Below are 23944 nucleotides of genomic sequence, written 5' to 3'. Positions count from 1 at the left end.
TTCTCACTATCAGTTGTATGATCAGTAATCAATTCTCCAAGACCCCCTTATTAATTTTCATCTGAAAGGCACACTGAGCTAATCTCAGTGCCCTAGCGCTTGATTATTATCCCTCTATTTTACCATACTGTTTCTTGTAATCCTCTTCAAAAAAGTCCATTGAATGCAATATTGTACTACTTATACATAAGCAATTAATGTTATTATTATAACTATTACAATTATTACTATTGTTATTAAAAAGTAGGACCTCTGTTTCCTCTCAAGATCACTTCTGATGGTTGAAGTCTCACACGACCTATCCGCAGTCCTTCCCTCCTTTTACATGATAAAAGGAAAATCAAGCATTTTTACATTTCTGCCTGTGAAGTGTCCAATTTGTGTTCATCTCCTCCTGCTGATTATTTTTCTTGCAATATAAGACAAGTTGAATGTAACTGTACACATAGCTATAAATATGTGATTTATGCCACTAGGGTCATGATGGTTATACTGTATCTGTGTATGTAGTTTCTAAGAGGCTTACAGTAAAGGGGTATGGACATCCCTTAATCCACCCCTAAATAACTCACACCAACAACTGCAAACTTGTTTGAACTGCACTGTATTGTTTTCTCTTCTTTCTTATATCTTTTCAGTGATTATAACAATAACCTCTTATACGTTCTCCTATCAACAGCATTATCCTTTTCATTTCTTACATGGGACCTTATCTTACATTCAACAGTAACTGGAGACATAAAACTCAATTGCACCCACAACTGAACACTGATGACAACAACTCAAAATTATGAAAATTTCCAACTAATTGACTAATTAAAATGAAATTTGACACATGGCCTTATATGGTGCAAGCTATTAAAAGTGCCAAATTAATTTAGTGTTGGGCAATTAATAATCAAACCTTGTAAAGGGTACACTCATAAAACACTGCAAATATGGGCGGCTAAGGATTTATTCATGGACACACCCAAAACTCAGGAGCATGATAAAAAAATGAGGTTTATTATTAATACTAAGGGATGAAAATAAACTATAACGCAACACATTTTTGATAAGGTGCATATATTACATTGTTGATTGTGATGTTGACAATATTTTATGTTCAATATATTATTATATTACTGGTGGACACTTGAACCTACTGAGAAGCTTAAATGACAATTCTGAATTCTGTGCATAGTTGAAAGCCCCCCTATGTCGTCAGCTGCTGTATGTTACAGTAGACTCGTACGGGATGAGCTAGCACACACCTTAACTCAATAGTATGATATGAGATTTACATTGATATTTGTCGATTTTAAGGTTTAATATGTTAACAGAACACATGTGTGACTGATGATGTTTCGTAGTTAGAGAGACTAAATACATTCATATTGCAGACAATCTAAAGTGTCTATTTTACTGCATATCAGCATCAGATCGCTTGTTTAGCATTTGAATAGGCAACTTTGTCATAATGTCAATTAAAGACTTCATATATATTATATAGATATCTATAATATATTCAGATATGAATTACAGTCAAACAAAATCAAACACTAAAGAACAGCCGTCGCTCGGACAGCTAAAGGTCGAATGCAATGCTTGCCTCATTGCTGCCCTGTCCCTGGACCCAGCCTACTGCCAAGAGACAAGAACCAAGTTACAAACATGCTTCTATAGCTGCCTGATTACCTGATTCTGTCTAGCTGTCTGATAACCGGCAGAGCCACTCCTTCCTCTCCTCCAGCAGCAATAGGTTTTATGTTTGTTGTTGTTATGTATGTTTATGCTTGCTGCAGCCCAAATTGTCCAATTGGAAGGAATAATCAATTATTGACTTGACGATGAGATTAAAGTTCCCTGAAGTTCCTTGAAGTTCACTATTTTTTTTTTTTGGTATTTTTTATCCCATTGCTGTGGGATAGTAGCTATGTAACTATTCTACTCAGTAATTACCAACATCCTGTACCAACTATATTAAAATATTGGGATGTCCCCTCACTGGGACGCATCTTAATTAATTGATAATTTGGCTTGACTCTCTATAATATAATTGCTGTTTTACAGAGCACAATCAATCATTTCATTTTGTTATTTATTTTATGGCCATTTGGGACTTTTTTTATCAAGTGAGCCAAACATTCTGGAGGACATTATAGAGTCATATTCAAACAGATTCAACAGATGGCTCTAAAATGGCAGTGCTTATTGTACTGAAAAGCAGCCAATTGGCCATCATGGATAGAATGTTATTGGGTCTGAGTTACAGTTTGAAAATAGAAGCAGGGAGTATACATGTACAGTAGATCTTGTTTTCCAACCTAAAACTTACAAAAAAAATGTCAGAGATGGTGGAAAGGTCATGATTTTTCAATGACATGGTTTTAAGCAGGGATGGGATTAGGTTGAATTGAATTGATGCTGACTACACAAGACTATATTAATATCGGTATGATTCTTGAACAATTTCAGTACTAATTCCTGATCAATTTTCTGTGTGGAATAAAAGCAGACAGGTTTTCAATCTCAATGCAACCTTTTTTTTTTTATCAGAGTCTGAACACATTGTAGATGAAAAGACAGACTATTTGCACAGCATTCATTTTCATTTAGGTTTTCTTCATCAAAGAAGCCAGAGTTTTGCTAATGTTATAACAGGATAATCCTGGGGTTTCCTCTATATACAGCAGACTGCTGTTGTTGTTGGCCTGCTCCATTTGCTGAAAAAAATCCTAGAGGAAACTCTTAACACCTTCATTACGGACATGCTGCTTGGTTGGGATGCAGTGGTGCTCATAGTGTCAAATACATTGTATTCCTGCTGGAACTAAAAATAATACATTTTCAAAAGATCAACATCAAACTTAAAAAGATTTTTCAGCATGTTGCTGGTGTTTCCACCATTGCTTGACATGATAGCACTGTTGTCATCTTTATGTAACGAAGCCCCACTTTGGAATGTTTCTTAGTCTCTTTGACTCCTTGTTGTAGGATTCCAGCAGCATAGCCGTAGCCAAGTCTGAATTATTTTTATTTGCCATGCACAACTGTCAGAAAACATGCAAGCATTGGTAAAGGAAATTGACAAGCTTGGAGGCATACGATTCCAGTGTTTTACCAGTTCTCATCTGGAACCGGTTCTCAATTCCCATCCCTAGAGTGAATCTGTTACAATCATTTGCATTGTTTAGTTTTCTATTCACTTTCCATTTGAAATTTCGTTTCATATTTTTTGTATCTTGTATAATGTAATTTTTTCCTTTTTCCCTTTTTATTTTAGGCCTCTGATTGTTCTCATTCGTCCAGGTCATCGTTATCCCCAAAGCAATTTCAGTCAAAAGCAACTGAACTTGGTTATTTGTCTAGGAAGATGTTTCACCTCTCATCCAAGAGGCTTCATCAGTTCATGTACGCATCTGACCAGGCTGGGACTTGTCCAACTAACTGGTGTGGAGATCCAGTTATTTAACCTCTCACAAGGCTGATGATGTCACTTTGTGATCCAAATGCCAACGACCGTCATTAGAGTGACAATCGTTATGGCCAATAGAACACCAACAAAGTCGAAACCTACTTCCCACCAACGACTGTCACTCTAACGACGGTTGTTAACATTTGGGGCACAAAGGGTTCCAGTGACATCATTGGCCTTGTTAAAGGTCAAATACCTGGATCTCCACACCAGATAGTTGGACCAGTCCCAGCCTGGTCAGATGCGTACATGAACTGATGAAGCCTCTTGGATGAGAGGTGAAACGTCTTCCTTGAAAAACAACCAAGTCCAGTTGCTTTTGACTGAAATTGCTTTGTGGATAACTTTTTATTTTATGATAATTTAGTAGGATTTATTTTAGTACACCCATTCTGAGTGCTGGTGTAAGGATCAAACCATTTATTATTTAATGAATGAAAAATGCCTTTTCTGTAGATGGATATTTCACCAAACTAAACCCACATTAATACAACTGATTTTTAATCATGATAATGACATTTGAAATTATTGCTAAAATTTATATTGAATAATAGTCACATTCAGTTTAAAGGTTATTGCATAACATTTCATTCTGTGTCCTACAATGTAAACAGCAATTCCATGTCTTAACCTTATGGGTCAGTATGGACATGAAAAAAACAAATAAAGACACTACCTATTATAATTAAAGCTTTTTCTGTCTCTAAATCAGTAATTATTCGTACTGTATTTTCCTGAAAAAATCATCTAATGCTGGGAGTTCTTATTTTCTCCTCCAAGGTGTCCAATTCACTTTTTACTCCTTCCACCTGGAGGATCACCATGACTACCTACTGATAACAGAAAACGGCAGCTTTGCCCAGCCACTGGCTCGACTCACCGGCTCAGAGAGGCCTTCACCAGTTAACGCTGGCCTGTATGGGAACTTCAAGGCCCAACTACGCTTCATCTCTGACTTCTCTATATCGCTGCAGGGATTCAACATCTCCTTCTCAGGTATGAAAGCATGGGATGGTTCTGTCTGTATGAGCCAGGGAGGGGGGAGTTTTGGTAGCTGTGTAGACATGATGGGTAGGGAAAGCTGTAAAAGAAGAAGCAAGATTAATTATGTGGAGGAGTGAGAATGCTGAAAATGTGGTGGGTGGAGTTGTTAAGTAGAAGGGGTAAAAAGCAGAAGTAAAAGACACTGTGACAGACAGAATGAGAAAGACAGCTCGTTCAATGATGAGATCAAAAGTGCTAAGCCTCTCTAAAGCGTGCATAAAGTAACATGTGAGGAGTGATTTGTCGGTCAGAATGGGAGCAGGCTTATGGTAGACCATGCCTCAGGCTGCGCCGATCAGAGGAGGATAATTAAGAGACAACGAGGTCACGCAGGTAGAAGCTGCCTGACCGTGATGGGAATGATCATCAAAGCATACCATGTGGGTCAGTATCCTCAGGACTGCGGAGATGGAGGGAAGGGGGAGGGGAGGTGGGGGGCAGAGGGGGTATAGATATAATAGGCCCCCCATGCAGAGACTAAGGAATGGAGAAATGGAGAGAGGGTGAGATGGGAGGCTTAGGGAGGGATACAGTGTGAGAAAAGAGATGAGACAGATGGCGATGCTGAGTGAGCAGGGTTGATGGGGAGGGTGGACAGAGTGAGGAAGAGAGAAAAAGAGTGAGAGAGATAGTAGCAAAGTAGAAAAAGGGAGAGAGGGGGTTTGTTTCTTGAGCATTCTGACTAAATGTTTGCCTGCTGCTCACTGAAGTGAAGGATAACTTATGCAGCCATGAATATTCATGTGTGTGTGTGTGTGTGTGTGTGTGTGTGTGTGTGTGTGTATGTGTGTATGTGTGTGTGTGCGTGTGCGCGTGCGCGTGCGCGTGCGTGTGCGTGTGTGTGTGTGTGTGTGCGCGCGCGCCTGCGTGCGCCTGCGTGCGCCTGCGTGCGCCTGCATGCGCTAGAATTCCTTTTTTTTACCTTTTAGGAAAATTTGCCAATGTTGTCAGGCTACATCCTACAGTAGGACACTGCTTTAACGTTTTGTAGTGTTTAAATAGTTGTACATAATCCTGCATACCACCAAATATAATCCTTGAGAGTAATGCTTCCGGGAGTAAGACCTACAGTATCTACATGTAAAGGGCAGTGATGCACATGCTTATTTACATACACAGCGAGTATGTGAAATTAGATCACAAGTGGACACTCAGACGGACATGTGGAGACGCATTCTGCTGCCAGGTATAAACAGACTTACTGAGCGCTGTCCACTTGTGATGTGATCACTCAGGAGAGATGTTAATACAAGGTGAGAACAGGCCCTTATTCTTCTTATGCAGCCTGAGTTGCATCTACATCTCATGTGATACGGCCACCTATAGCCTATGTATAATAATATTGCATGCAGGGTGGCCTAGTTTTCTGAGAATCCATCCTTCATCCAGACATCCAGGGTTCAAGCTTTTGGCATGTATCCCGACCTGATGAAGTGTCCTTGAGTAAGACCGACCCACAAGCTACGATATTGCTTGCTTTGGCAGAACATGCACTCAGAGTTTCATTGAAGGGCGCAAGACAGTTATTTTCCTTTGGGATTATAATGACAAATATAAGTAACACACAATTCTAATGGATCATTGATAATATATTTTTGTTGGTAATACAAGATTTTTATTTGATATTATTGTTATATTGTTTCCAGAGTACGATCTTGAACCGTGTCAAGACCCCGGAACGCCTCAGTTTGGCTGGCACACAGGCTCTAGTTTTGGCATTGGGGACTCACTGGCGTTCTACTGCAACACAGGATATCGTCTACAGGGGGCGAGGGAGATTGTGTGCTTGGGAGGTGGCCGCCGCATGTGGAGCGCCCCTCTGCCAAGGTGTGTGGGTACGTGGTCAGCTACTTTTATTCCATTTCTTTCCTGTTTATTTATGCATATTTCAAATTGTGCACTGTTAGCCAATGTTTGTATTAAATGTTTGGCACAGATATTAACTTTTTATTAGACACTCTAGAACTCAGTGGAATTGGATTAACTTAAGTAGACCACACTTAAAAGTGCAGTCCTGTATTAATTAATACTGATATGAGCTGCTAGGTTTAAACTATCCCTGGAGATCTCTTTTCTGCTGAAGGGTGCTCCAAGGACAGGTTAGGGGAGAGGAGTTCTGGGACAATGCAACGGCACTGATTTATTTGGTCCCAGAGAAGCTCAATTACATTTCTTGCACATTTTAAGCGATTACTCCAGAGAGGTAGTTGTTTCATAACAGATGCATTTTGTCATTTAAACTTGTGCCATCACACCCTGTGATGGAGAGCCTGCATACTTTTACAAAACCCTGCCTCTGCCATATCATTTCAGGCCTATGTTAGAAAAGTATTCCTGTGGCGACTGACTAAATTAAATTTCACATTATAGTAGTAGGATTGTATATAGTAGTCCTTGGAAACACAGTAAAAAGTATAGAAATGTATAGTCTGGTAATGTATTTTAAAGTATAAATGCTCTAATTTTAAAGCAAAACAAATAAAGAATTATTTTCTGTGTTTTTTTGTTGCAGCGGAGTGTGGATCGACAGTTGCAAACAATGAGGGAGTTCTTTTGTCACCAAACTATCCAATGCACTATGACAATAGCCACGAATGTGTGTACAGCATTCAGGTCCAAACGGGCAAAGGCATCAACATCACTGCCACCACCTTTCAACTTGCACAAGGTGACATCCTCAAGGTAAAGACACAATGTGGTCGCTTCTTGTTGTCGACAGAAAATAGATAAATTTGTCATTGTTTAATTAATGTTTAAGTAAGTGAGGCAGGTCCTGGTGGTCTTTTAATTATGTACAACACAGGAAACCAAAAGGGACTTTATGAAAAGCATCAAGCAGAATGCAGAATTGTTTTGCCTAGGAAGTCAGAGCAAAGGTCAAACAGCAGAAGCGGCAGCATTATCATCCCTCTGGGAGGGAAGGGATTCATTTCTTTGCTCAAGGGCATTTTAACAACACCACAAATGTGATGCAAATGACTTTGTAGTCCCCACTTCACGGCTGTAAAGTACTCTTTTTGGGATGTAGATGTCTTGTCTAATGCTCCAATTAACAGAGCATTGTAGCCTACTATCAGTGTTTCTAGTAATGGAGTTGTGTAGACAGTAATCTCTTGTACTTAGTCATTTTATAAACATCTGAAATCTGAAAAGACGTGAGCTAAATTGACTTGAAGAAAATAGAAAAACTTATCATAACAGAGGGGGGCCCAGTAGTATTCCAAAGGAAGAGCCAAGAGCCTTGTAATTCATTTTTTATTTCACCAATGTCAATCAGGAAAGATAAGGTATACTGCTGGACATTCTTAAGCATTTCAAAGGGCCCTTCTTCAACAAATAATCTCCATTAGGCATATGGATCAAAACAGATATGTGATTTGAAAAAATAATAATTAAAAATAACAATCAAAAGGGAATTAGATTTTGCAAAAATCTACACAACATAGAAAAACAATGTGGCAAGTGCTTTACTCTTGGCTTGGAGAATGCACCACTTTTAAGCCTTTGATTACCCTAACCCTTTTATTTCTGATATAATAGTTCACAATTGGTATTCCCTTTGAAAATTTGATGATATAAATAGCATACAGTAAAAAAAAACAATAATTCCTCCAAACCTTCAAAAAAGTCGTTTTTTAATTTGGCATCATGGATCCAACCATCTGCCTTGTTACCTCTACAGATGCACACTATCAAATCAATTTTAAGAATTATGGTCACTCCTATTCAAGTTTTACATCTCATATAGTACACTAGTTTTGCAACAGATGTGGTCACATAAAACACAGGATACATATATATATGATCTAACATGCCAGAGGCTGTTCACCTTGGAGACCTGCTGTGGATATGGGTATGGCATATATATATATATGTATGTGTATGTATGTGTATATAGTTTTCTATATATATACATACATACATACATACATACATACATACATACACACACACACACACACACACACACACACACACACATATATATATATATATATATATATATAAATAGATATATATAGTACTAATGGCGTCTTTAATTTTGGCTCTCTTTCATCAGTTTTAATATTTAGTTCTTAATAATATCATTCTACTTTACCTTATTATTTAATCTTCCATAAACAATTTAATTTGAGTTATATGGCACCAAATGAAGCAGAAGTTATCTTGTGACACTTTTCATATAGAGCCATTCGAGATCACACTTTCATTTACAGAACATTCCCCCATTAATAAGCACCTGGCAAAGGTAGTGAAGAAAAACTCCCCTTCAGTGGGAAGAAACCTCAAACAGAACAGGGCTATAGGTCGGCAACCATCTGCCTTGACCAAACAGAAAAACCTCAATATTCTTCTTTTATCTGTCTCTGATCAGGTGTATGATGGTAAAGACGGTGCAGCCCCACTCCTTGGGACATACACAGGCAAATCGATGCAAGGTATGTCCCTTACCAGCACCTCCAACTATCTGTGGCTTGAGTTTTACTCAGACCAGGAGGCGACAGCAGCGGGGTTCCGGCTCATATACCACAGTAAGTCACATTTATTTCCCTAGGGGAGGAGGGCCTAAAGGTTTTTTTTCAAATGAGTGAATTTGGCTGCACTTCAGGAGCCAGGCATTTCAAGTAGCAGAATTTTAAAGAAAATTTTAATTGACCCTCACTCTTCTTCACTGTCGTTCACTGTCAGGGTATCCATTAAACACAGCATGGTGTTTCTGTGCCATTCCTGCAGGAAAATCAGCTTTTTTTCTTTCCACCCTTTATCTCCTTCTGCTTCTCTCTATGCGGCTTCCCTTTCCCTCTTTTACTTTACTCTCCACACTTGCAATTAGCATCCATGCTTGTCGAACTGTACCTTGTTAAAACAGGTGAATTATTGTTAGTACTGTTTGAAATTAGTGTGTTTTTGTGTGCATTAGCGATGTGTATGTGCAAGCATTGTTTATAGTGTGTGCCTTATACAGTGTGCGTGTATATTGAAAGTTTGGGTCATTGCTGTAAGTGGGCCAGTAATAGATGGGTTTTGTTTTTCCACTCTAATTGGCTTGCTGACTGTGTATTGTCGCTAACTGTTTCTAATTTATTACTGTGATGAGGGAATGTTTTGGTGACACTGCATTTTGCAGTCCAATTTAAAGTGTTTTTGTGTTTCACCTGCAATTGAGCTCTTTGAATTCTTTTCATCTACCAGTGGGTTTTCTAAGGTAGAATTCAACATAGTGAGAATGGCAACAGGCCATGTGCTGTTTAGACATTGAATGCAAGCAAAAAGGTTTTAGATAACTTGTGGTAACTAGGCCCACACTGTCAATTGTCATTTTCTAATACTTGCACCAAATGTGCCAGGTCCAAACAGTTATACTATAGGTCAAATACATCAGTTTTTTAAATAGAGTGAAGTTTGTTATGAGTCATACATTTGGGTTTACTACCTGACAGCCCTGCAAAAATAATGATAAAATGTACAATAATCAGGGATGTGTAATCATTTACAACAAACTAAATAATTGCCATCAGCGTCTAAATGCAACTACAATTAATTTAGGAGAAATAATGGTTTAATTACGAGATGCCTTTGAGCTGCAGAATTAGCCATAATTAAGTGTTGCATACTTAGATTTCCTTTCAAATGTTTCCAGTGATGTGCACAAGGTAAATGGCAGAGTGTAAATTAGCACCCTTTATCCATCTCAAAATAATAATGAGCAGCCTTTTTCAACTTGGAGATGTAAGACTGATGTATGAATAGTACAAGTGCAAGGGGAATGTGGGATATTGGCAGCTTAAATCTAGTGTGAACATGAAACCGGCTCATGTTTTCATGACTCTTTTACCAAAAGTGCGGAGGTAATTTTCTAAATGTGAGCAGTAACTGCAGGAGATTTATACTGGGCATGACACTTGTAATACTACCATAACATCTGGCATGGGCATGGACCTTGCTGTGAGAAGAGATCATAAATCAGCAAAGCTGGGTTTATGTGCGGCCACTGTTGCTGCATAGCAGAACACTTACATTTACTACCTGAAAGAGAGGAATACATATTACAGCCATGGTCAAGTTCAAACATGGTAAGCTATAGAGTTATAGCAACATTTAGTTGTTTGGGGTTTGTTGATTTTATTTCTTTTGTATTAACCCAAAAGGTTTCCGAGTGGAAAGGCTCTTCTTCAATCATGGCAAAAGCCACACCCACTTGAACATTTAATTGTGAACATCTAATTGTGCTCTCTGTCCAAAAGAAATATTTGAATGCCAAGTAATATAACGGGGATGTAAGCTTAACCCTTAACTAGAAATTAATTCTCAAAGCTCAATCAATACCTCTTCACAATACAGATTAATGGAAAGATGATACTGATTTACAGAATGGCTACTCTCCAGTGGACCAACACCCCTTTCTCCTTCTCCTCTCAATCTTATTTGTCCAGGCTTTGAGCTATCCCACTGCGATGATCCGGGTGTGCCACAGTTCGGCTTCAAAGTCAGTGACCAGGGTCACTTTGCTGGAAGCGCCATCATGTTTGGTTGCGACCAAGGTTACACCCTGCACGGCAGTGGCATACTCAAGTGCATGACTGGGGAGAGAAGGGCATGGGACAACCACCTGCCATCATGTATAGGTAATCTTTTCCGTCTACGTTCGTATGCTAGCCTTGTCTCAAGTTTTGGTCCCTGTCTCTTTACATCTCTTTTCCTCTCCTTGTGTAGTATATTATTATTCAGCACAGGCAGATTGTCAACATTGCTCAGCTAGGTGTTAATCCTAAGGATTTACCCCAACATGATTTCTACTTAATTGAACTCTGTTAAAAGAAAATATGCTGCTTGTCATTTAGTAAGATAATATATACAGAGCTGATGCTTCATTGTCAATCATCTTTCTGTGTGTTCTGATGCAGAAATGTCTGTGTAGAGTCATTAAGAATACGATAGTGAAGCAATTTAAATCGCTATTGAACTTTTTCTGGGATTCTGACTATTTGATTCAGAGTCTTTGTTATTTGGATGTTTTAATCCACAAGCCATTAATCAGCATTTTGTAGAATTAAAGGCATACTTATCAGAGTATTCATATCAGATTGAGTCATGGATATGATGTACGGTCTTGACTATACTTTCATATTCAGAACATGCTGAGACAGAGAGACATAAAAATGATAAAGCTATTACCTGCATGCTGTTAAAGTCTCAAAGGTGTTGTGAGGCAGTGTCTGTTTCTTTATGTCTAGCAGTGATGGATTAGGGTAAAAAATTATTTATAAATTCCTGATGTGTCCAGAATTGCACTTTAAATGCCACCTTGTTCTACTGCCTTTTTCAATTAAACATGCATTTGTTCCTTTTTTGGCGAAAAGACTAAAGTCTGGCATTGTGGCATGTTCAATACAACCACAAAAAAACTAAATCAGTCTATTGATTAACTGTTTAACAGTGCTGGATCACTGAATGGTCAATATTAATAGTGAGCTTTGTATCTGTGAGCTGAATGTATAATGGAATTTCTCCAGGGCCACAGCCTGGCTCCTGTCAAGGACTTTTACATTTGCCCAGTGTTATGATACTGATTATAGTCTACCACTGTGGTGATCTAATGCAATTTTCCTATTAATTAAGTGCTGTTTGTTCTGTAATATAGATAGCAAGACGATAACCAGGGGAGAGACAACATAGATTGGATGATGAGATATTTCTTCAGTCATTAACATTTGTAGCAGTGCCCTCCTTGCAGTGCAAGTCCCAGCATATATATTTTCTGGACACAGTCTTTTTAAAGTTAATTAATGGTGTAATTAGGAGGCATACTTAGAGACAAAACAAGATCTGCATCTGTGACAATCTCTGCACAGGCCGGAAGTCTTTGTTGCACTCCCATTACCTGTTGAAATAGAAAATTGTTCATTTTCAGCAGAGCTTAAACTGTTGCTCATTAGTCCTCATTGTATACTAGAGCTTCAGTTAACTTGGATTCTGACAGCATCTTTTCTGTACTTGGTTTATACATACTTCAGTGTTTGCTTGTGTTTATGTATCTATTTCCTCGTGTGAGTTTGCATCTTTGGAGGTTTTCATGTGTGTGTGTGTGTGTGTGTGTGTGTGTGTGTGTGTGTGCGTGCATGCGTGCACGTGTGTGTGTGCCTGAGCGTGCGTGTGTGTGTGTGCCTGTGCGTGCGTGTGTGTGTGTGTGTGCGTGCAGCGGAGTGTGGTGGGAGTTTTAAGGGTGAGTCTACGGGGCGCATCCTCTCTCCTGGATATCCCTTCCCCTACGACAACAATCTGAGGTGCACCTGGACAATTGAGGTCAACTCTGGCAACATTGTCAGGTAACTCAAATGGCTGAGTACATGTATATTTATGCATATACTGTATATCTAATGTAAATTATATATTCTATGCTATTGTCTTTGTATAACTAAGCCATTTATAACATTTTAGAAAATCATTATAATGTAGAATATTTTATTTACTGTGCAATAATTTATCAAAATATGCAAATTTTATTTAGCATCATTACTCATGAAATATGATGGGGAGGAAAAAAAATAATTGGGCCTTAAATTATTAAAAAATTAAAAAGAAACCAATATATATGAAATATGTTTGGCTCACCAAAGACACAGTAAGACATTGATAAAACTTAATGGAATTTGATTGATGTTTACATGATACTGCAGTTTATATACAAGAGAATTGCCTAGATGTAAACTGAAGTGAGCTGATTTAAATAAATACTTCTTATATTAACTGATGTCATCCTAACTTGACCTCACTTTAAAATACTCCAAGAGGAAAATATCCTAAAAGTGTTTTCATGAGATGTTGTAAAGTTCCATTAAGATTTTAAACATGAAGAGTTCTCCTCTAAAGCTAGATGTCATCAAGAGAAACAGCCTGCAGCGACTCTAAAACAATGATTGGGAGGGGAAGTTTGTAGAGACTGTGACAGCACCCAGGGGAATTATTCCGTAACATGGAAGCATTTTTTTTTTTGGTTGAGAAAAACTGTGAAATAAAACCCATTTGGGCTTAGAGGTCGAAGTAAACATGCTATGATTTCATAAAGTCTCCAACACATTCTTTGTCAGAAGAGCTGCTTTGGGCCATCTCTCGATGAGATTGCAGATAAGTCTGTGCTCTCCTATTTCTAACTTTGGCTGAAATTGGTGAATGATCTCAACTTAAATACCCGAAAGCAGGTGGACACAGTTTCTAGATCTCTCCACTGAACTCAATTATTTCCTGTGAAGTTTAGCACTCATTTGGCTTGCCTTGAGAACATTTTTGTTGTTGTATTTGAAATGCATAATTGCACTAGTGAACACAAGCATCATTAATTCAACTAAACATGATTAAATATACTGCTATATAAACTGAAGGCATCTCAGTATGATCTGCTTATTTGTTAAATGCAAAGACTTAACTGACTGAACTGAACTAAATCGAAACAAAGCCAAAGTAACAATCTCATGTGTTCCCCTCTCCCAGTCTCCAGTTCCTTGCATTCGACACTGAGGCGTCCCATGACATCCTGAAAGTGTGGGACGGGCCTCCCGAGAATGAGATGTCTTTGAAGGAAGTTAGCGGCTCGCTGCTGCCTGAGGGGATCCACTCCACTCTCAACATCGTTACCATACAGTTTGAGACTGACTTTTATATTACCAAGTCTGGCTTTGCCATCGACTTCTCCAGTGAGTTATTCCTTCCGAGTAGTGGTTGTACTGTAGATGTTTACTGTAAATTGTTTGCTCTTATTGAGAGTCTCTGTGAGTAGTTAAGAACATTAGGTATTTCACTTGGTTTATATGTAGGTACATGTACAGGTACGTAAAGGTGACTGACTTGAGAATGTGTCACACGTAACAGTATGTTGATACACATGTATTAAGTGTTGTCCCCAGAGAGCAAGCTAAGCATGTCAGGAGTATGTTAAAGGTTAATCCCATGTCAATTTCAAAGCAGTATGTCCCCAAATGATGTCAGATTATCATGAAGCTTTTCCTTGTGCCAAGTGGATCTGTCTTGATGAGCAGTGAGAGTCTGGGCTATTTCACACTTCACTGCTGGCAGTCTACATGTGTTGTTGGTGAATAGTTTCAAAACCTAGCACATGAGTACACAGTTCCATTACACCTCCTGTATGCTATATGTAATGGGTTTCTATTGTTTTCATTTTCTTTAGTACACAGGCATGGCAGCATAATGTAAAAATCAATTACATGGGATTCACTGCACACGATCAAAGCTGGAATCAATGCTGGAGATGCATACTGCACTTAACTACACGTTTTGCCTAAGGCTACAGGTCAAAAACCTGTTTATGTTAAATTAACATCTGCAGACTTCGTCAGTGAGTGACACTTTCATGTGGATAGTACCCAGGATATTTCAAGGATACCAGTTTACGATGTTCAGGTGTGAACATACAATAAAATGTTTCCAGTACAATAACAAGAAACCTTTTTTGAAATTGAATTAATTCTTCAAACTATAATCCTGAAGATGTAGAATTTAGGTTTAGTGTCTTTTTATTGCAATGTGAACTATTATGATAATTTGTTTCAGATGTTAAACTTACTGTTTTTTTTTGCGCCTACATTTTGAGAACAAATACATTTTTGATCAAATGCATTGTGCTGAGTATGTCATCTAGTAATCACATCAGATACAATACGATTACTATTACCTTTTTTTGCTTGTGTACTTGATGAGACTTTTTCTAGATGTCTTTGTATCTTAGAAAAAAAGCAACAACATCAACAAACTGCACTATACTTAACTGTGTTAAGTCTCTCAATAAAGTCTGTCAAGATGGGAATATTTGAAGAATCCATCGGATCCTACTAGATCATTCTCATAGCTCTAGGCTCCACAGCTGTGCTTCAGAAAACAGATTAGGATAACACAGCAGGATTTTGGCTGATATCATTCAGTAATCTGCTCTGTGGTCCTACTCTGTTTGAGCTTGACGTGTGTCAGCCGTATATCAGGAAACTTCATGTGTCTTTATGTGTGTTCTCTTATGCGTTCATTAATTCCCTGTACTTTGCATGCACATATGCACTTATGTGTGTCACGTGTGTGTTTGCCCTTAGGTTCGCTTGCCACTGCTTGCAGAGATCCAGGTATTCCCATGAATGGCAGTCGCAATGGCGAAGGGCGGGAGCCCGGTGACTCGGTGACCTTCTCTTGTGATCCGGGATATGAATTGCAGGGGGAGAGTAGAATCACCTGCATCCAAGTGGAAAATAGATACTACTGGCAACCCAGCCCTCCAAGCTGTATCGGTGAGAGAGAGGGAGATAGTGTGAGTTAGAGAAAGGGGAGGGGAGATGTGTGGAGGAGAAAGAGAGGCATATGGATTGAAGGTGAGAGGGGGAAGGAGGGAAGTGTAGGGGACCAGAGTGCAAAAGAGATGGTGAGAGGAAGAGGGGGAGAGGGAGTTTTTCTATTAACTGGCTGCAGCAGAGACTATAATTCTCTCTCATTGATGTCTCAAGAACTGTGCAGGATAAACATGACTCTTCACATATGTTTGAGTCATTGCCAACTCTTATGTGGACAAATCCACTTCTGTAGCTAGTCAAAGACTGAGTTCTCTAAAATCTTATTAGAGATTAACAACTAATTACTTAACAATGCAATTAGAAATAATTACACTAAGTAGGTCCAAAAACAACTTAGATGTTGCTGCCAACAGGTCTAACTAAGTTTTTTTTACCCTGACCAGGAAAGAGCTAGGCATTTGTAGTCTGGCTATGCAAATACAGGATTACATGACTCAGCATAATGTAATGACAGTTGTAATGGCAGTTCTCCTTTAACAACTCAAATGTTGCCGTACAGAATAAGAGCAACCTACTTATTTATGTGTTGTTAATACATCAATACTTCTTCATAGTGAAACATGACACATGGCAGTTTATTCTTCAAACTCAACGAATGACAAGTAAAGCCTTCTGTGAGGCTTAACGATTTAGGCAAAGAGAGTCTCCTCTGACATGCTGAAGCACTGAGTAATGTGCTTAAAATCATATAAAAATAATCTATCCGGCTAAATCCTAGAGCAGAGATGTCCATATGCATTAATTGGTAAATTTGTCCTAATATCTTGTTAGTTTCATATCTGCCTCAGTCCTAATGACATCCAATAAACATACCAGTAAAAAGTACTAAACATTATCAAGATAATTACATGACAAGCAAGGAGCAATAAGTAAAATTCAGCTACATTTTCAGTTTATGGCACTTGAATTGTTGAAAGAGTTGCAGTAGTCTTAATAAACGCCAGAACTAAGATACATATGTATCATTATATGCTTGCCTGATATGTACAACTACACATGGTGACACTTTTGTGTGCTCTGCTGACCTCTTGATCACTGAATAAAACACTTAACAGGCTACACTGGAAATTAAGCGGATAATGTACCAGAAAAATCCAATGCCTTGGTGAGACAAGTGTCAGAAGAATAGCTGCTGTAAGTGAGTCTCACTAATGCCCTAGATTTTGCCCTTGCAGTGCCTGATGGTTGTTGCTGATAGAGGTAGACAAAGGTCATATAGTTTGAGTCAATTAATTTAATGATTTACAAGTGCACATTCCTGACCTGTCTCTCAAACCGAATTCAGCTCAGCCAAAGATGTTTGCTACAGGTCAGGCACATTTAAAGACTTTCTTTGTTACCACTGTGTGCATCTTTCTCACCCATCTCTTCTCTCTTTGTATCTCTTATCTAGCTCCTTGTGGAGGCAATGTGACTGGATCTTCAGGATTCATCCTGTCTCCCAATTACCCACACCCCTACCCACACAGCAAAGACTGTGACTGGCTTATTGCTGTCCACTCTGACTATGTCATTTCCTTGGCGTTCATCAGGTAATATGACCTGCTACAATTTTACTTTGTTTACACTAACACTAAATGGAAATGTGGTGAACTAGATGCCAGATTAAATGTAAAAAAAAAATTCTACATTTTTTTGTCACAGTTGCATTATGTACATTTTAAAGCACAGGGGTTTGATACATTCATCACACATGTGGATCACATAAGTTGACTTATTTGGAACTAATTAAAAATGAAATCCTGAAATTGAAGGTTTCTACAGGATATGAAGGACGACTAAAAACGGTGTCTGTTAAGTACATGGTCCAGTAGCTTACAAGATAAAGCTTTTCTTAAACCTGTGGTATGTTTGTAACCTACCTGACACAGAATGGAGTCAGTTCTTAGTGGATGCACAGTAGCTCAGGTTGTGCCTTGGAATTGCCTGTTTTCTGCAGTGGAACCAGCTAAAACATCATAGTATTGAGCAAAGTTAGCCATGTGTGTGAGGTAGAGGCCCTGAGTTTGAGTCCAGGTGTGTTGGGAGATAGGGGAAAAACCAACAGTGCCTCTATAAAGCCTCAGAGGCAGGTATTCCTGCCACTATGCTGAATGTGGTGAAACAAGATTTATGGATGAATACTGTATATTACAGGCAGAACTGTGAAATGTCCTAGGCAGAATGATCTCGGACTATAAGCTTTACCTTGTTAATTGCAATCTTAATACGTAGCAGCAATATGTAGAGCAAACTCACAGATCAGCATGAGTGCACTTTGTATGGGTCGTGTTGCTTATTGACTGTTCTTTTCTTAGTTGTTTAATGAAGGGCTTTAGAAGCAGCATATATACATCAGGTCTTTCTGCACTTCCAGCCACTTCCCTCTTCTCGAGGTGAAGGAGAGAAATCACCATCTTTCTTTTTCAACTTTGTCCTTCAGAACAAACATCTAATAGAGTTAGCACAATGCGGCTTTCCCCCTTGGGAATGACAAATGAAAGGATGGAGTTATGATTTTAAATTGAAGTTGCCTTGATCCAACTCAAATTCAATTATCTCCAAGCTATTTACATTTTTGTCATAAACCACGCTCATTATTTTTGAAAACAAATGCTCCTCTCTCTCTCTCACTGCGACATGTGATTTGATATACAGCGCTACAATATGAAACGATCTTTTCACACTGCATTGCCATTGCCGTCTGGGAAGATTTTGTGCCAGCGCAGTGTCACAACAATTTAATCTCTTCTCACCTCTTGGGGGAGATATCTTTTTTTATCTCTTTGTCTGGAGATGCAAAACAAATCGCTTGGCATGACTCACTTCTAGCACTGCGGTGTACACTCTCATTTTGAAACCCTAATGCATTCTAAATCTCACATACAATCTGTACAATCTGGTGGTTAAGACTTGGCAAAAATAATAACTGTTTTATCTCTCATTTGTGTGTTTCTTTCACTTGTCACAGCTTCAGTATTGAGCCCAACTATGATTTCTTGTATATCTACGATGGGCCAGACAGCAGCGCTCATCTGATTGGCAGTTTCCAAGACAGTAAACTTCCCGAGAAGATAGAGAGCACTTCCAACTTCATGTATTTAGCATTTCGCAGCGACGGCTCTGTGAGCTACACTGGCTTTCATTTGGAATACAAAGGTACTCTAAATGTCTCTTTAAGTGGAATTCTATGTGCATCTTTTTGTGTTTCTATTACAGCAGGGGATTTAATTGGAATATAAATTAATCAGAGAATAATGTCTTTAAAGTTGGCTGCTGTACATTTTGATGCCAACTTTGAGATAAACCTTTGATTTACCCTTATCAATTTTCAACATGTTTACCATTTTACTTTTTAACAAGTAATGTATTGTTAAATCAAACACACTCTAGCAGCCTGCATAATGATTTATACCTATTAATTTGAAACCCCTCTCATTTTAGACACTTGTCATTGTTCAAAAAGCTTTGTTCTTTTGATTGGCAGCAAAACTTCGAGAGGCATGTTTTGATCCAGGGAATGTGATGAATGGCTCCAGAATGGGTACTGACTACAAGCTGGGATCTATGGTGACATTTCATTGTGAGGCTGGTTACCAGCTGCAGGGCTACTCCACTCTAACATGTGTCATGGGCAACAGCAAGAGACCAGAGTGGGACAGAGCCAAACCAAGTTGCCAAGGTGAGAGGCAACACTTCTACATTAACATAATGCCTCAGTACTGCACTCAAGCGGTTTGGTCAATATTTGATACTGCGTGATACCAGGACAGTGCCTCGTAAAAGTGAGTTAAAGTGTGGTGTACACTTCTCTCATAAGACTCAGAGCAGAGAATTCTGTGTATTGATGTAGATCACATAAATATTTGCAGGTATGGAGGACACACTGTGTCAGAACTTTGTATCAGAGACAAACGTGTTAAAACAATTTAGTGCCTCCATACTGGTGGCGCTGTTTCCAACAACTGAACCCTCTGTCTGATCAGACTAAATAATCTCCCTTTCAGCTAAAAGCAACAGGATCTAACTTTCACAAAACATTTCAGGTTATCAAGTGATCAACCCATAAATCAACCAATAAACACAAAACCTGCAGTTAATCTAAACTAAAATAATTATAGACAAAAAGCAACAAAGCAATGTTAATACATTCATGATCTACAAGGCACTAACTTCACAAGTTAAGTCAACTGAGGCAACCTTTGTGCTAAATTAAAATAAAAGACTATACCACAAAGTATTGTATTATCTTTTATTGAACATATAAAGCCACACTGTTTTATTGGTGTAAAGAGTCTACCAGGTCTGCAGGATTAGTTTATGCTTGTTAAATGTTGTTGAAATATAGTCCATTTTATAGTCCTTTCAATTTTAAATGTTAGGTTAATTGATGACTCTAAAATTGCCCATAGGTGTGAATGGTTGTCTGCCTCTGTGCGTCTCTATGTGCCCTGCGATAGACTGGCGTCCTGTCCAGGGTGTACCCCGCCTCGCGCCCGATGCTGGGATCGGCTCCAGCCCCCCGCGACCCCGACAGGGACAAGAGGTTGAAGATGAATGAATGAATGAATAATTTCACAGTTTGTTGCAAAGAAAGTAATATACCACAAATGAAGCGTTTATTATTCACAGCCAAATCTATAGTACAGATTTTCCTAGAGCTTTTCAGTATCATGGTGATCCCAGTGTCAGGGAGAGAAGTGAGAAAAGATGTGAGGAGTTGCAGGATATCCATCCAGTGCTCCTCCCTTGAGTAGCATTACACCATTTTTAATACTGAAACTATCTGATCTGCCATGGTTGAATTCAGAATTCAGCTCTCATTTTCAGCAGTAGGGGACAGGAGCACCCACTCTTACTCCAAGGAGCTATTCATTACTTTTACAGTTGACACCTGTATAACTTCACTATGCAGCCCTGGGATTATGTTTGCCCTAAAGGGTTCATCAGCAGCATCTCTCTATGTAGTATTTTCACTTTGAAACCAAGTTTGAACTGATGACTTTAACAATCTAAAGGCTATATCTAATGACTTCAGCTGCCCCAACATATGGCCAGCTCCTGTCCCTTCACATTATTTAGCAATTAACTGAAGTTGATAGTATTTCCCAAAGAAGCAAAACCTACACTGTACATGAAAAAGTCGGTAATTGCCAACACGACTCGTAGGCAGCAACAATTACACTGTATAAGACATGCTAAAATGATACAGTTAAAAATGTAATGTATTTAAATACAAAAGGTGTACAGTTCAGACTATGGATTACATATGTAGCTAGAGCAAGGTCAGTACATTTGTGGGACATTATTATTGACGTTATTGGTTGATAATATGACAGTAAGAATATGACAACAGATATGTTTGAGCACTCAATATCAGAGTAGACTGGAGAAAGAAAAAACACAAAAAAATATTTAAAGAAATTCACCTTTTTTTCTGGGCATTTAGGTTATCTACCCATCAGACTTACAGAACACAAACTGTTTTTGCAGGTTTTGCAGTGTGCCCACTTCTCCTTAGCACTACACTCACCTGTCAGTATGGATCCATTAAAGCATATCTTGAGAATCCCTTCCTCTCCGTAGTGCTGCTCTCACCTGCTGTGGATTGACAGTATAGTGTGCCCTCGTTCCCACCAGCACCATTCTCAAATTCCTTGCCCACCATGACACTATGACTCACATTCTGTCTGGCAAATCAGCTTGAATAAGAGTCCCACTTGTCATCACATATGTTTGATTACTTCTTTCTTGCTACTCCAACAACCAAATGCAGATAAATTGCTGATCTATCTTTCTACATTAGCGCTTCTGTTTTCATCTTTTGATTTGTTCAACTTCTCCTGTGCTGCTTTGTCTGGGCCACAGGGGTTCAGAGCAGCTGGTGACAGCTTCCCTCCAACAAATGTGTGTGTTTGTTTATACTGTAATCGAGGCTCCTTTACCTGAAGGCATGGTCCATGAGGTCTGAGGCAAAAGTGGGCCTCCTGGCAAATTAGCTATGTCATTAACAGCTTAAGATAAGACTCTGAGATGTGATGCAGGTGCAGGGTACACCACTGCTTACATTGATGAACCTACTGTAGTAGGCAGTTAAATATCTGCCTGCACTATGATGGTGAAAGTAAAACTATGCAACGGTATGATTTATGTTTCTAGCTAATAGTTTTCAAAGATTCCCTGTTGTGGTTGGGGTCTCCATAGTGTCCTATGGCTTCAGTGGCACAAACTGCATTACTGCATAAGATGAATGGATAGTCTTTTCTAATATTCTAATCAATTCAAATTGTAAATACTTATCCAGCGACTTTAAACCAAGAGTAACTGAACTTGTTATGCACACAGTCTGCTCACTACAACTTGTTTCAGCTGGAGCTTTAATCAAAATCTAAAGTTTTCTAAAAACACGCTGCCGGGCCATATAGGCTGATTTAAGTCAAGGCGTGTGGAACTTTTGCGATTATGTGTTTTGTTGATTGATGGTATTTTTACGTATATTGAAGGCAAAAAGTACTTTTCCTTGCTGGTTGTTTCCCTTCTAACTCTTAACCCTGTAAACACACCGCAGACTTCCTTTTCTGTTCTTTTACAGCTCACTTTCATTTTGAAAATGTCCCCAAAGTGTCAAGTGTCAAATTATTTTGGTATGCTGGCCAAAATTATATTTGTCGGCAGCTGAGAGTTCAAAAGGGACTTTTCGTCTCATTTTGTGATATGAACTGCATACCTGTGCACTTGTGTCAGTTTAAATGGATTTGCTAATTGTACTCTATTGCCGCATTTCCCCAGGTATTGTAAGCTGGTTGTTTCACATTTGTTCACAATGTTTTTCTGTTGCTTCCCTTTCTGTCCCCGACAGCTCCCTGTGGAGGTCACTTCACAGGTTCAGAGGGAACTGTGCTGTCCCCAAACTACCCACATAATTACACCAGAGGCCAGAGCTGTGTCTATGACATCTTTGAACCCGGGGACTTTGGTAAGCATTTCAAGTATTATTTTCACAGAGTTGCTGAAAATTGTCACATAAAGTCTGTTCAATCAGTTTCGAAATGTATTTCTATTTCAAAGTGAAGTGAGAGGAGGTCGCTAAGAGAGATAAGTGTCTGAGTTTTCTGTTGATGATGACAATAGAGGACAGTTTATGAAGAGATTAAGGCATATTCTCAAAGCTGGTTATAGATGATAAAGTTCTACTAAGCAAAATGTTCAGACTTGCATACTTAATTTCCTTGTAGTCCTTAATTTGTGTTTAGTGTGTGCATATCAGTGGGTTTGGATCGGTATGTTTGATGGTTACAGCCATTGACGCTCAAATAAATTCTTGTCTGCTGCTTTATTAATATTCAATCTCTGTATACTTGCTTCATATCTGACAACTGAATTAACAGAGCCAATGTTACAGTATGAGTAGACAAAGGTCTGTGAAGGCCAATGCTATTCATCACAGTGATGCATGTCTAATGAAATCACATTAAATCAATAAATACAGTATATGTGTGCATTCCATACCAACATACTGTTTAAGGACTGCTGCTAGCTGTTTTCTACTATAATGTATGACTTGAAAAAACCTGAAGAATGGCAGTGTTTGGGTTCTAGCAAGAGGTGTCAAAGCAGAACAACATCAGGCCAAGCAAAAATTGATTGTGTTGACATGACAAAAGCTCTGTATTGTAGGTAATGTGGAGGAAGGTCAAGTAGCAGAAGGGTAAGAGGGGGTAAGCAAAATTCACAGGTTTATCCAGGCGCCACTGTATACATAATTCAGCAAAGATCTCTGGAAGACCTTGATGCACTTCTGCTCAATATTCCATGTTAGTCATAAAGAGCTGTAGAAATCGTAGGCAGAGGTTTTTATTCTGTAAAGCCTTGTGCTTATGAAACACAGATTAATCCCCTGTGTGATGATCCAGCTCGGCAGTTTACATCCTCTGTTGCCATCTCTCACTGCTCATGGAGTCCAGGAACCAACAGCTCTTTTTTAAATATTGCATATAAATGCAGCCTTTGCTTAAACTGCCTGTAAAAGCTTAATGGACTGTGCAAGTCGCCAAGCAAAATTCCCACATGTGCCTGCAAATTTATACCAGGGAGTGCAGGTAGAGGCTATTGAAAA

General features: G+C 38.8%; 1 protein-coding gene across 1 annotated transcript in view; it reads left to right on the top strand.

The window, feature by feature from the left end:
* Positions 1-23944, top strand: part of LOC310950587 (CUB and sushi domain-containing protein 3-like) — a gene marked incomplete at its 5' end in the record, with an annotated part of 253461 nt that overhangs the window by 101447 nt on the left and 128070 nt on the right. The window contains 12 exons of the mRNA XM_083918484.1: positions 4238-4453; positions 6148-6336; positions 7014-7183; positions 8877-9033; positions 10936-11127; positions 12702-12828; positions 13991-14193; positions 15598-15789; positions 17243-17381; positions 18800-18987; positions 19316-19510; positions 22688-22804. Coding sequence (XP_083774610.1) covers positions 4238-4453; positions 6148-6336; positions 7014-7183; positions 8877-9033; positions 10936-11127; positions 12702-12828; positions 13991-14193; positions 15598-15789; positions 17243-17381; positions 18800-18987; positions 19316-19510; positions 22688-22804 — 2085 coding nt within the window. The remainder of the gene's footprint in view (positions 1-4237; positions 4454-6147; positions 6337-7013; positions 7184-8876; positions 9034-10935; positions 11128-12701; positions 12829-13990; positions 14194-15597; positions 15790-17242; positions 17382-18799; positions 18988-19315; positions 19511-22687; positions 22805-23944) is intronic.

This window comes from Echiichthys vipera (assembly GCF_963691815.1).
Source record: "Echiichthys vipera genome assembly, chromosome: 8".
Lineage (NCBI taxonomy): Eukaryota > Metazoa > Chordata > Actinopteri > Perciformes > Trachinidae > Echiichthys > Echiichthys vipera.
Note: the sequence above shows the minus strand (reverse complement) of the source record. Positions and strands in the feature narration are given on the sequence as shown.